Here is a 14,582-nt window from a genome sequence, read left to right as displayed (position 1 = left end):
CTTTTATGGTGGTCGTTTTTAAGGTCCAAGTGTCAACTCCATAAAGCTAAAAATCGATCAAACCTAACATTTAATCATGCGCTGTCTCAGTTTTAAGTTTAAGGTGTCATCACACAGTAAAGGCTTCATTTTCTGGAATGCTGATCCTGCCATTTCTGTACGGGTCTTAATTTCGAGATCTGGGTTTAAATCATCTGATATCCAACAACCCAGGTAGATATTTAAATGTGTCAGCTTTTTGGATTTGTTGACTTTTCAGTTTAAGAATAGATTTAACTCTTCCTAGACTGAAAACCATTAGTTTAGTTTTCTTGGTGTTGACTGTGAGAGCCATTTTTTCTCCAACTTGTCTAAGTACTACTGGCAGGAAGTACTGTGTCATCTACTTATCTGAGTGTGCGTATTAGTTCTCCGTTGACCTGGATTCCCACTTCTATATCTGTTACTGCCTTATATACAGCTCCCGAGTAGATGTTGATTAATAACCAGTGGCGTATACTGAGGGCTACCAAGGCTATCGGTGAAGTCTAAAGCTCAATTGAGAACGATGGAAGTCTAAAGCACCTTATAGTGTAAGCATCTGACACACTGTACCATTTACAAAACTTGAAAACGTCGCACGTATTTCTGAGAGCAAGGTATCGGAGATTAACATCGCAGCCAACACTCTCGTCCCTCTCCACTCTTGCTGCTGTATGTCGGTTAGGAGCGGGGTGTGCTAGGCTTCGTTCCATCAGATCGCCACTGCTATCATCGTATATGCTGAAAACGTCGCACGTATTTCTGAGAGCAAGGTATCGGAGATTAATATCGCAGCCAACACTCTCGTCCATCTCCACTCTTGCTGCTGTATGTCGGTTAGGAGCGGGGTGTGCTAGGCTTCGTTCCGTCAGATCGCCACTGCTATCATCGTATATGCTTCCTCACCTCATACTTCTGTCTTAAATTATATAGATAACAGAGTGCTGTCATTTCACTTCCGTTTATTTCTACATCCTTGTAGGAAGACACTGCAGGGCAGCTGTTATAGGAGTAATATAGTTTTCTTCTTATAGATAGATATGCTTAAAATGGAATGCAATCTTTCAGGTTGTCTTTTGTTGGTTGGAATCGAACCCGTGATCATGGGTGAGACACCATCACTGATCTCCCGAGGAAGCTAATAAACCAGTGAACGAATGGGTACGACCGCTGTAAAATTCAGCATTTGCATTTAATAATAATAATAATAATAATAATAATAATAATAATAATAATAATAATAATAATAATAATAATAATAATAATAATAATAATAATAATAATAATAATAATAATAATAATAATAATAATAATAATAATAATAATAATAATAATAATAATAATTGTACCGGGCGGTACACCTCCACGTCGCTAATTCAAACTTTGCGCCAGTTGAAACTCCCCTACTGGAAGAAGTCTGAACTTTATCTGAGGTGTTAATTTTCAAGTTTCTCAGAAGATGTCACTACTTGGAAATTTTGAAGTTTCTGAACTGGGTCGTTTTCGATGTATTTTTGTTTTGCCTGTAGTAAGAAGTGTGAACTTTCTCTTCTAGAGGACACTACTGAAGAACTACAATGGTGCACCCTAGTGCGAAGTGAAAGAACTGTTTTTTGGAGAAAATTTGAATTCATAAGTTTGTTCTTTGTTAAATTTCTTGCAGTCATGGTTTAAGTTGGCAATATTAACCCTTTCTTTCCCCTTGTTTTGAATTTAGCCAATCCCGAATTTCTCGAATTAATTTTCCACCAATAATGTGTTTCTTCTTCACCTTGTGTAGGGGTTTTCTTGGTTAACCAATAAAATGCTTGTGGGAGGGTGTTCTCATTCCTGAAACGCCTCGAACTTTCCGCGAGAGTATATAAACTGCTGATTTTAGGGTCTCTGCGCCACTTCTGTAACATCTTTCAGTGTGTAAAGTACGTAGCAGGGGGCGGGAAGCGCCTCTTTCTTCGGGCAGCAGTTCATCCACAAGGTAATGGCCTTTTAATAACTTCTTTTCTTACTAGCTCAGCAGTTTAACTCTCGGGGCAGGTCCGAAGCCTTTTCCATGTAACTTTCCTTTAATAATGTAAAGACACTCGGTGTCAATTCTTTCTGTTTTAACTACATATTGGAATAGAGAGTGCTTAACCCTCTCGAGCTCCCACTCGTATTGCATTGAGGTGAACTTATTTTCACAACCTTTCTTCCTTAACGTAATGTAAATTGTTTCCTTCTATAAGTCACCTCTTTAGTATGGGATTAGCCCTTGCATTAGCGGCCTAGAGCCAGATTAGGTTTTAAACAAAATGTATTAGGAGTGCAGATCGCCTCCTCTCAAATTGGTATTTTAGAGGCCATGTAATTAACCTTTTCTCACTTAATAGGCCTCAATAGGTTGGGTATTGTACCCCTGTGTTTATGTCCTTAGAGGACAGCTTGAAGGTGGAATTTGGTGTGGCCTTTGACAGGCTTAAATTTTGAGAGCGAGTTGCTCTTTCTTGAAAATTTTGTTTTCTGCGCGCCTCAAGGAGGCTTTACTGTGTAATTTGGAGCAAGTGCTCCTGGGCATGAATGGGGTTTTCTGCCCCTCTGTTGAAACTTGTTTTGGGGTAAAACTGGGCTAATTGCTCAAGAATTGTGAGTTCGGGGCTCGAAGCCCAAATCCTGTAAATACTGTAATTGTACTTTGTTGCCTTGCTACTCTGTACCTGCCATGCTTGTTATTTCTTGATTTTGAAAAGAAAATATAACCTTGTTAAATTTTATCTTAACGTTAATTTCGTATTTTGAGGCCCGTTCACCCCCGCAGCTTCTTTCACCTCTGCTGTTCCACAGATACCTCGGAACAATAATAATAATAATAATAATAATAATAATAATAATAATAATAATAATAATAATAATAATAATAATAATAATAATAATAATAATAATGGTGCATGGCATCTGTGTAGGCTTGGTGGTGTCCTAATGAGGATAAAATGAATGACAAAGACGTCATAAATATCCAGTTCCCTAGCCAGGGGAATGAACAGTACGAGGGGGTTGATTCTGAAAATTGATCCGGAGCCATCGGACCAAAGGCAACCATTCTATCCATTCAGCCACGAAACCGGACTTAAATTTTCTAAACCTTAGACTACCATCTCCACTGATCAGGGGTTGAGCATTGGCAGTAGCAGAGGCTAGGGCAGTAGCTTGTGAAGCAGCCTCAACAACACAACAGGCTTCTCCGTTGGCTATTGGCTGCAGCTCAAAACGCTGAAGGCTTGACGTTCACTAAACCAACCACCGAAAAGGGGTAACCTACAGTAAGTCTATTGGTAGCCCACTTCTTTATCCCAACATACGCCTCTGTTAATAATGGAAACAAAACACAGCCTTGTCGAACCCCTCGCCTAATTCCCATACAGTCTGATGTATCATCAATAATCTTCACCACACCTTTTTGATTCCAGTAGATGTTTTCGATGTTTCGTATGTATTTACTATCAATTCCAGTTTTTTGAGTAGGCCTATTCTGATGAGATCATCGTGTTTTACTCTATCAAATGCTTTTTCATAATCTATGAAGCAGACAAATACGGTATATCTCTCTGTTGGTCTCAGCGTTCTTGGAGAAAAGTTGTTAGGTAATCCAAATGAGTATCACGAGTTCCATATCCATTTATAAATCCAAACTGGGTATCTTCTCTCTGGTCTTCATGTTTCTTTCTCATTCAGGCATGTATAATTCTCAGGAAGGATTTCAACAAATGGCTCATTAAGCTTATAAAGTACCATTCTTTGCATTTTTTAGAAGTTGATTGTTTTGGTAGATAATAGCCAATGCTTAGGTATTTCTCCAGAGTTATATACGGTATTAAAGAGGTCCACAATCTTATTAATTTGTTCATCATTGATAAGCTTGATAACTTCAGGTGAAATCTCACCAGGGCCCAAAGCTTTTCCGTCTTTTAATTGATTTATGGCATGGGGTACTTCCGATTTCAAAATTATTGACCCATCTGCGTATTTATGATCGACATATACTTGTGGTCGGCTATCAAAAAAATAGGTCCGTAATATATTTTCCCCATGTTTTGAGTCTGCCAATATGATTTATAATAGGTTTACCAAAGTTAATTTCTAAAAAATGGGCCATCTTCCGATTGTAGCTCCCAGTTACATCTTTGATGACTTTATGCATGTTAAAGGCGTCATGCTTTTCATTGAGAGTCTCTATAGTTTTACATTTTTCAATCATCCAATCCTGTTTGGCTTTGATAATTTCTCAAATACGTCAGCCTTGTGTCGGTAGATTTACTGGAACATTAAGGAACTCCTGCGGGACTAAATTCCGACACCTCGGCGTCTCCGAAAACCGTAAAAATGTAGTTAATGGGGCGTAAAGCAAATAACATTAAATTATTATAGTAAATATATGTTTCTTTTTACATCAGTTAAATTTAAAATGTCGTTATTTGTGTACGAATTAGGATATTTGGAATGGTCCAACACAGATTTGATTTTTCGTATTTGTCCATATTTCGAGATAAAGTACCGTATATATTTTTACACACTAAAAAAAACTCTGGTATCTTTCCATAATTGAACGTTTTATTTTAAGTTTGTTCCATATTTGATGTTTACAAGCTTATCTCTGCCCGATTATTTATTTATTTATTTATTTATTTATTTATTTTATTTATTTATTTATTTATTTATTTTTTTAGTTCCGTTTGGGCCTGCTATGGACCACGTGGTTCTTATCTCTAGCAGCTTTCTTCTTTGACCAGTACTCCTTCATTCTTGCACTGTGAATGTCTTTTCGCTCCTGAGTCCATTTCACACCTCCTCCCGGACGTACTGTTTTTTCTGTTAGTGACTGGAGAGAGTTTGATGTTCTGATCAACGTTCTGTACCTATTCCTGTCATAAATTTCACTGGGAGCAATGTCCAATTCTTGAAGGTCTTTTCTGACGAGTCTTGCCCACTTGGCATTAGTCGCTTTCCCTCTAGAGATGGTGTGAAAGATTCTGGAGGTGAGCCTCTGATTGTCCATTCTCATGACATGACCGTAGAAGTTCAATCTCCTCTTCCTCATAGATGTTGTAATGCTCTCCAATTGTTGGTACAGTTCGTTGTTGTGCCTGATTCTGTACTTGCCTTCTTCTTTAATGGGGCCCATGATTTTTCTCAGGATCTTCCTTTCCTTCAGCTCCAGTTTTCTAAGTTGCCCTTTTCTTACCATGTTTAGGCATTCTGAGGCATATAGTACTGACGGTCTCACTACAGTAGTGTAATGCCTGATTTTGAGGTTAAGGGAGAGGGATTTGGATTTGTACATACTCTTACATAGGTGGTAGGCATTTTCCAATTTGATGCATCTGCTGTTCATGGCCTGATCTTCATTCATGTTTGGGGTTATCCATTCTCCTAGGTATTTGAAGGAGTTAGTCCTTTGTATTGTTTTGTCCCCCAGTGGGATTGATTTGGGTGCATCTTTGATGTTGGTGATGAACTGTGTTTTGTTGATGGCGATCTTCAGCCCTACTTTAGCTGCTATGTGGTCGAGAGAGGATAGTTGATGGATAGCTTCCTCCACACTGGATGCCAGGAGTGTAAGGTCGTCTGCGAAGGCTAAACAGTTGACTGTTAACTTGTCTTTCTTGTAGCCAATTCTCAATCCAGAGTCATCCTGTAGCATTTTCGTCCACTCACGAATGACTTTTTCAAGTAGGCAATTAAAGAGGATTGGAGATAGGCCATCCCCTTGTCTAACACCTGTTTTGATCTCAAATCTCTGGGACAGTTCCCCTCTGAATTTGATTCTGGCAGTAGTGTTGGTAAGAGTTGCTTTCACTAGATTCAAGGTTTTCTTATCTAGTCCCAGTTCAGCGAGTGCCTGGAAGAGTGACTCTCTATCTACTGAATCGTAGGCCTTCTGAAAGTCAACAAATGTTGCCACGTAGGGTGAGGCGCTTAGGTTTTTGTAAGTGATGATGGTTTTGAGGTTCAGGATTTGTTCGGCGCATGACCTTGACTTGCGAAACCCAGCCTGGTACTCTCCGATGCAGGAGTCTAGTTGAGTCTCTACTCTTGTGAGTAATACTTTGGAGAGTATCTTATACGTCACTGATACAAGGGAAATCCCTCTGTAGTTGTTGAGATCTGATTTGTCGCCTTTTTTGTGTAACGGGTGGATGATAGCTGAAGTCCAGTCGCTAGGTAACGCTTCTGTCACCCAGATGTTTGATATGATTTCATATTTATTTATTTATTTATTTATTTATTTATTTCTTCTTCTTCTTCTTCGTTTAGGCCTACGATGGACCACGTGGTTCTTAACTCTGGTGAGCCCTTTTCTTCCTCTTAGCCCAATATTCCTTCATTCTAGCGCTATGGATGTCTTTTCTTTCTTGAGTCCATTTCACTCCTACTCCTGGACGCAGTGATTTAGTTGTTAGTGACTGGAGAGAGTCAGATGTCTTGACTAACTTTCTGAATTTATCTCGGTTGTAAATGTCAACGTGATCAATGTTTAGGTATTGTAGGTCTTTCCGCACTAAATTCGTCCATTTGGCATTTGTTGCTTTCCCTCTAGATACAGTGTTGAAGATTCTTGAAGTGAGTCTCTGGCTGTCCATCCTGACTACGTGACCATAGAAGATTAGTCTTCTCTTCCTCATAGCTGTTGTAATGCTCTCTATTTTACTGTACAGTTCCTTGTTGTGCCTGATTCTGTAGCCATCTCCTTCTTTAATGGGACCCATAATCCTTCTGAGGATCTTTCGCTCTTTCAGTTCTAGTTTTCTGAGTTGTCCTTTCCGGGTCATGTTTAGGCATTCTGAGGCGTACAGTACAGATGGTCTTACTACGGTGTTGTAGTGTCTAAGTTTAAGATTCAAGGAGAGGGATTTAGACTTGTATATATTCTTACAAAGATGATAAGCTCTTTCGAATTTAGTGCATCTACTCTTCATTGCAAGATCCTCATTAACATTTGGGGTTATCCACTCTCCAAGATATTTGAATGAGTTGGCCTTGTGTATTATTTTGTCCCCCAAAGAAATGAAGTTGGGTGCTTCTCTGATGTTGGTCAGAAATTTTGTTTTATTGACAGCGATCTTTAGCCCTGCTTTAGCTACTATGCGTTCTAGGGAGGATAGCTGGTACGTAGCTTCTTCCATACTTGAAGCTAAGAGTGTGAGGTCATCTGCGAAGGCTAAGCAAGTAACTGTTAACTTGTCTTTTTTGTAGCCGATTTTTAATCCAGAGTTGTCAGCTAGTGTGTTCGTCCATTCCCGAATGACCTTCTCTAGCAGACAGTTAAACAGGATAGGGGACAAACCATCTCCCTGTCTAACACCTGTTTTGATCTCGAAGCTTTTTGATAATACCCCTCTGAATTTGACTTTGGACATGGTGTTCATTAGAGTAGCCTTCACAAGATTCAGAGTCTTCTTATCCAGTCCCATTTCAGTCGACGTCTCAAAGAGGGACTGTCTGTCTACCGAGTCGTAAGCCTTCTGGAAGTCAACGAAAATTGCTGCATAGGGTGACGTGCTGAGGTTTTTGTAGGTAAAGATAGTTTTGAGGTTCAGAATCTGCTCTGTGCATGATCTTGACTACCTAAATCCAGCTTGGTACTCTCCTATGCAGGAATCTAATTGTGCCTCCACTCTTTTAAGCAATGCTTTGGAGAAGATTTTGTACGTCACTGATAGGAGAGAGACCCCTCTGTAGTTGTTAGGGTCTAACTTGTCTCCTTTCTTGTGCAGCGGGTGGATGATAGCTGAAGTCCAATCCCTTGGTAGTGTTTCTGTTATCCAGATGTCAGTTATGATTCTATGGATACTGTCAATTGACTCTTCATCTGCATGTTTCCATAATTCTGCAATGATGCCATCTTCGCCTGCTGCTCTGTTAGATTTCAGTTCAGAGATGATCTGTTTGATTTCTTCTTTGGTAGGAGGAAGGGAGTCAGGGTTAATCACATTCTTAGGTTGAAATTGTAGTTTTTCCTGTGGTTCTTCTGCATTGAGGAGGCCATCAAAATATTTTGCAAGGGCTGTAGTACAATCTTCATTGTTCATTTTCAGTTCTCCGTCTGGTCCTCGAAGGTGGAGTGTAGGGGCTGAGTAAGCGTTTGTCTGTGATTTTAGAGTTTTGTACAAGTTACTGGTGTTGTTCCTTTGAAAGTCTTTCTCTGCCTGATCTATGATGTCGTTTTTATATTGCCTCTTAGCATTTCTAATGGTATTGGCCGTGTTTTTTCTGACTGTTAGGAAGACTGTATGATTTTCCGTGTTTTTGTTGCAGTTCCATTTCACCCATGTCTGTCTTCTCCCCTCTATTGCCCTATCACATGTTGGTGTCCACCATGGGTGTTTACTCCTTCTGGTTGCAAGGATGGTTTCTGTTGCTGCATCTATCAGTGCCTTCTGAAGATTAGGCCAGTCTGTTTTATTCTGATTATTGCTTAGTACCTTAGTAAAGTTGTTGTTCTCTTTCAGCTGGGCTGGATTAAATTTTGGGATTCTGGACCTGGTGTAATTGTTACCCCTGTACTTTGTGAGTGGAATGAAATTTGCTTTGACCAAAGATAGGTAGTGGTCTGAATCAATATTGGCACCTCTCAATACCTTGACGTTCATTATTTCCTTGCTATTCCTTCTACTGATGGCAACGTGATCTAACTGGTACTCTCCAAGCAAGGGATTGGGACATCTCCAGTTCTTGGCTTTTCGGGGGAGGTGTCTGAATGCTGTAGATTTAAGAACAAGGTTGTGATTTTTACACAGATTGATCAGCCTCTCACCATTACAATTGGTTCTCTTGTGGGCCGGGTATTCTCCGACTATGTTCTTAAACCTGCGCTCCTTACCAATCTGGGCATTAAAGTCACCCATTAAGATGATCACGTGATGTTCTGGAATTTTATCGATTGTCTCTTCCAGTTCTTCCCGAAAGTATTCAACACTTTCAATATCACTCTTATTAGTATCATTGGTAGGTGCATGGAAGTTAACAATCGTGTAGGCTTTGTTGAGACTTCTGAAGGCTATAGTGGACGTTCTCCCATCTGGTGATGAGAAGGAGATAATAGAGTTGATCATTTTGTTGTTGACTATGAAGCCTGTACCCAGGTGAGGCATATTCTTCATCACTCTCTGACCTGGCTGTCCCTTGTAAATCCTGAAGCCTTGTGACTCAAAAGGTTCTTCGTCCGTAAATCTTGTCTCCTGTAAAGCCGTTATAAGGATGTTGTTAGGACGTCCAATGTATATTTCAGTTTTCCCGTTTGTAGGAGGGAATTGATATTTATTGTTGCCAGATAGTTGATGTGTTTCTTCCTCTTACATGAAGATGCAGGCTCCCCAGAATCCGATGGCCTGCTTGCCTCACTGTGAGTGGGGGTGGATTTGTTACCACCTGGGGTAGATTTCCAATTTGTCGTTTGCTCCATGTTTCCAGAGTTACGAAAAAGTTTAGAGGGTTACCCGAAGGTAACGTGGTGTTTAACTATCAAGGTTGTAAGCCTTGAAGCCCCCAGCACTGATCGGTTCACTGACCCAGCTTCCCGCTGGGATTGGGGATTGGTTACCCAACCTTCCATTGGGTTGCTCAGCTTAACAGGGGGCACCTCGTGTAGGTTATGTGCTGGAGTTGTAGTGAAAGAGGCTAGTTGTGTTCTCTTGCTGAACCCAATATATTATTGTTGCAGGAGTTTGGCAACGACGCATTTCACTACCATTTGCCCAGAGTCACAAGGACTCCTCCCAGGTTGATTCCTGGGACCCTATTTATTTATTTATTTATTTATTTTTTAATTAATTAATTTATTTATTTATTTATTAATTTATTTATTTATTTAATTTTAATAGCGTCTGTATTTCAAAGCTTGATTATTGAATTTCTTTGGAATGTTGACAAATTGTGTGGTATGCACATTCTTTAGTTTTTTGCTGGCCTCGGCTTTGGACTTGTCAGCCAACCCCTCTATCAATAGAATGCCTTATACCAAGCCGTATAAAGCAATTAGTAGAGCATTAGCGCCAATTTCATTAACTTGTTTTATTTGGTACTTCACGAACAATCAACAAGCTTTGAGTGCATCTTCACTGTGGCTTATATACGACTATATGTTTGTTCGGTGAATTAAATAATCATAAGTCCTCATCGGTAAAATTGCGATTGTGTGTACAAATGAAGGGCTATCAACAGGTGGTAAAGTTGGTAAACACTGTCTTGTAACCCACTGCTTCGCAATTACGTTGGTGGATTCAGAGAGGCTCTCGGCTGGTCCGTGGTCCAACAGCTCTGCACTCCGACCGGCCGACCGAGCAGATGAGATGTGGCCACGGCTCTACGCCTCTGCATTCGGGATAGGGGTGGACCTCACTTTTTTTTCTTATTTACTACGGGGGCCCCCCGTAGCTCGCTCCCCCGCCGTGACCATCGACTCAATCTACATGGCCTCCGACATGCTATTAATTTCTAAGAAGAAAAGAGATAGCTGGGTAGAGTGGGAAGTGATACAAGGAGTATCTGCCTGTTTCCATGCCAGACACGTTACCAGGCGAGATTGTGTTAGGTATATGGTATTGAAGTATGGTAGTGAAGGGTCAGGGAAAAACCACATAGGCAGAAAGAAGAAAGAGCCTACATGTAAAACCTGACATCTTTTGATAGCACATGCAAGGATGTGAGCTGGAGAAAGACCAGAGGTTGTGTTAGTTAGGAACAGGTAACATGCACAAAAAATAAACCAATTCCTTGCCATTCCATCGTCTGGGGATCAGTCCGTCTGGGCACTGCTGTGACTAGCGCGGTCCTTGCTGGCTGCGGAGCCATGCGATGAGTACCACTAGGGCCTGTCGCACGACTCCACCTCCTTGGGGTACCTCGTACCCAGTCTCCGATCCCGGAGAATGAGGCCAAGCCGGGGCGGGGGCCTCCTGGAAGGGGGTGGGTCATGGCACCGGGCCTCCTTCCTCTCTGCCCGCGCCATGGCCCGGTAGACAGGGCAACTGCGATGGGAAGCCGGGTGGCCCCCCGAGCAGTTAGCGCACACCGGCGCCTCCCTAAGTGCTGCGGAGGCCGTGTTGTAGTGATCACCACCACAGCGGTTGCACCTCACCTGAGCCCACAGCTGACCTGACGGTGGCCCCACCTCAGACAGCGGAAACACTACAAGAGCTGCTGAGGGGGACGTTTTACTCTCACCTGACTGCCGCTACCCGCTGAGGTCCTCTCCTGATTGGCTCCTCGGTTGACTGCTGTCCTGGGGGCGGTCTTGTGTTGCGGCTGGGCGGCCCGCTCCTGGTGGGCAGGCGTCGCCTTCTTCTTCTTCCCTGGGGGTGCTTCTCGGCTGGGGAAGAGGCCTCGTCCTGATGGCACTCCTCCCGTCCTGGTGACCCCGGGGTGGCTGGTGGTACCGCTGCGTTGCCATCTGCTTCTTCTCCCTGGCTGGCGGCGGCGGCGTCGGTCAGTGCTAACGCTCGACTGCGTTCCCTGTCCTGTGGGGCGCACATCGAGTTCTGCATCTAGAACGACATGTTGGCTGGCAGGGCCTGGACGGCGGCCTCAGCACGCCAAGGGGCGTCCTTATCCACTGCCGTGCTGCCATCCACCATCACGGGCGCTCTCCTGGTTTGCGCCCGGGTTACAGGCCCCTCCTGGTAGGCCTGCGTCTGCGACCACTTCGCCTTCGTAGGTGGGCGACGGTCCTGGTTGGCGGCCTTGTTGGTCTGCGTGTACTTCGTAAAGTACAGCTTTCCAACTGGAGTCGCGCCGTCGCGGCGCTCGGGAGCGCCGCCGTCGTCCTCGGTCATTGGCTCCGTCTGCGAGGCTGCCTCCTGGTAGCCCGAGACGTCCAGGTGCTCCCTGAGTCCTGGTGGCCGGGCAACCTGGAACTGCTTGGACGCGCGCTCCTCGTAGACCTTGAAGCTGGCTGCGTCGTTAGGGCGAATGATGATCGCCCAGGTAGCAGCCATAATGCTGATGATCGGCAGGAGTGGCTCTCCGATGTACTCCGCAGTCGCATTCAGGTTGTCGAATACGTGGAGCGTCCCCTGGTGGTCGTCCTCCCCCAGCCGGTTGAACACCACCAGTCCCGGGCGTTCATAGCTGGGGGCATCCGTCGTGTCGAGCGCGTCTAGTAGCTTCTCGACGGCTCCCTTGTAATCGTATTTTTTTTTTTACCGGGGGGCCCCCGTAGCGCGCTCCCCCGCCGTGACCATCGACTCAATCTACATGGCCTCCGACATGCTATTAATTTCTAAGAAGAAAGAGATAGCAGGGAAGAGTGGGAAGTGATACAAGGAGTATCTGCCGGTTTCCGAGTTAGACTCGCTACCACGGCAAGAGTTTGTGTTTGGTAAGGTGGTGTTGAAGTTTGGTATTGAAGGGTCAGGGAAAAACCACATAGGCAGAAAAGAGAGAGAGCCTACGTGTAAAACCTGACACCTTTTGATAGCACATGCAAGGATTTGGGCTGGAAAGTCCAGAGGTTGTGTTAGTTAGGAAGATGTGTCATGCAATCATAACCATTTCCTTGCCATTGTTTGTTATTATCGGGATCAGTCCATCTTGTCACTGCCGGGACGGCTCGGGTCCACTAGCGTCTGGGCTCTGGGCCACAGGATCGTCCCTTTGCCCAGCAGCCAGTGGTCCCTCGTAGTCGTCCAGTCTCACTGGTAGGGTCGGCTTCTCCATCCTGGTCCTCCTGTAAGATATCCTGAAACAGAAGAAAGAGCGAGCACTGAAAAGTGCTGCAGCTCAGAAAATGCTCCTTCGAAAATATACTAATAAGTACAAGTGCCTGGCTGATACTTGAAAAGTACAGAGCGCCTGGCAAGGAGAGAGAGAGCGCAGCGAGAGGCACGTATGTCCTTTCACTACGAAAGTCAGCTCGTCCTTGCTGGACCTCACGGCTGGTGCGTGGTCCAACAGCTCTGTACTCCGACCGAGCAGAGGAGGGATGGCCACGACTCTACGCATCTGCATTCGGGACAGGGCTGGACCTCACGGCTGGTCCGTGGTCCAACAGCTGTGTACTCCGACCGAGCAGAGGAGGGGTGGCCACGGCTCTACGCCTTTGCATTCGGGAGACGGGACAGTGCTGGGCCTCACGGCTGGCCCCAACCGTCGCCTGTCAATTCTCCTGCACTACGGTAAGGCGAATGACGGAACAGTATACTGCAGGCTGCGGCCGCCAACTTTCTCCGATCATCTCCTTCACTGTAACAAATCTCTCGCCCTGAGAGACGGCGAGAGAGGCCCGATTCCCCCTTCAGGGGAGGAATGAAAACATTTTAGTAGTAGTTGTTGTTGGCAATTACACAATCATCATTAAACATTAAGATCTAAATGCACATTGTGCGAAATTTATCATATTATTATTAAACATTAAGATACCCCCTCCAAACAAACAAACAAACAAACAAACAAACAAACAAACAAACAAACAAACAAAATTTTCGCAAGCATAGGCCTATAGAAGGTTAAACTTTTGTTTTGTGACTGTATGTAGTCCATATTTTACAGTATTTTTATCTCATATTTTGTGAAATTTCAGCTCCTATGAATAAATGCTTTTTTACGTAGTAAGGAAGCAAAGGGTAGGTCATATATTTATGTCACTGGCAAAGAGGATAGTTCACTGGTCACCTCGGTTATAACAAAATTGGATATAAGACTGGCTCAGTTTCTTTTTTTCATTTGGTCAAATAATGATTCAATAAGCGATGCCTTTTCCATATTCAAAACTTAATCCTTTTTCATTTTTACCCTAAAAGTACACAATAACCAAATAGGGTAATTACCCTCAGGTTGGCAACATTGGTATGAAGTTGAAGCCAAATACAGTAGAGATTGAAGCTGAATTGCTGTATTTTAATAATATATTTCAGAGCTCAACCAAATATCAAGAAAGAAAGAAAAAATATTTAATGCAGCCAAATAGCCATAACAGAGAATATATGTTACATTGATGGGTTACATATTCGCATAATCAGTTATAGACATTGTTCTTCTTGTACAGAATTCAATGGGGTACTGTTCACACGTTTTTCCCCATAGTTTGCACTCACAGTCTATACTTGGGTCATGGAAGTGTTTTGATTTGCAGAGTAGGTTTTGAAAACCATGAACTGCTAATCTTGTAATAACATGTCTTAATTCAAAATTAGCTTTTGTCCACGAGCGATCTGTTACTGTATTTGCTGAAGGGTAAGCATTTTGATTTTTCCAGTATGTATCAACGTGGATTTTACACATTCTCTTTGGCACGCAGCAGCTAAAATATGGATGCTCTAGGGAGTTTTGTTGGAAATGTTGGAATTCAATGAAATCGACCCTTCAATATCTCTTAAGACTATTCGAAAGTAAGAATGCATATTTTATGGGTTTCAAGTACCGTAGAGAATAGGAGTTATTATATTTTCAAAGAAATAATTATATTCTACTTCGCCCATTTATGATTTAAAGCTATTTCGCACGGAGAGAATCTCTAAGACAGCAAAATAAATTCGCTGAGTAGAAACTGAGGTTATTTTCCAGTATGTATCAACGTTCAGAATAAACTGCCT

General features: G+C 43.0%; 1 protein-coding gene across 9 annotated transcripts in view; it reads left to right on the top strand.

Annotated features, from left to right (window-relative positions):
• The first annotated feature begins 13,911 nt into the window (after nucleotides 1-13,911).
• Nucleotides 13,912-14,582, top strand: part of LOC136885212 (zinc finger protein ZFP2) — a 69,530-nt gene continuing 68,859 nt past the window's right edge. For 3 of the 9 annotated variants that reach the window (XR_010861501.2, XM_067157646.2, XM_067157643.2), the window contains exons 1-2: nucleotides 13,912-14,123; nucleotides 14,246-14,378. Coding sequence is in view for 4 of the 9 variants with exons in the window: in XM_067157646.2 (XP_067013747.2) it covers nucleotides 14,339-14,378 (40 nt within the window). In the remaining 5 variants the exon portion in view is untranslated. Of the gene's footprint in view, nucleotides 14,224-14,245; nucleotides 14,379-14,415; nucleotides 14,553-14,582 lie in introns of those variants that run through there. The other 6 variants (XM_067157644.2, XM_067157640.2, XM_067157639.2 and 3 more) reach the window with 5 other exon arrangements.

The sequence above is a fragment of the Anabrus simplex genome, chromosome 14, assembly GCF_040414725.1.
Source record: "Anabrus simplex isolate iqAnaSimp1 chromosome 14, ASM4041472v1, whole genome shotgun sequence".
Taxonomy (NCBI): Eukaryota; Metazoa; Arthropoda; class Insecta; order Orthoptera; family Tettigoniidae; genus Anabrus; species Anabrus simplex.
This window is presented reverse-complemented; position numbering and strand designations above follow the sequence as displayed.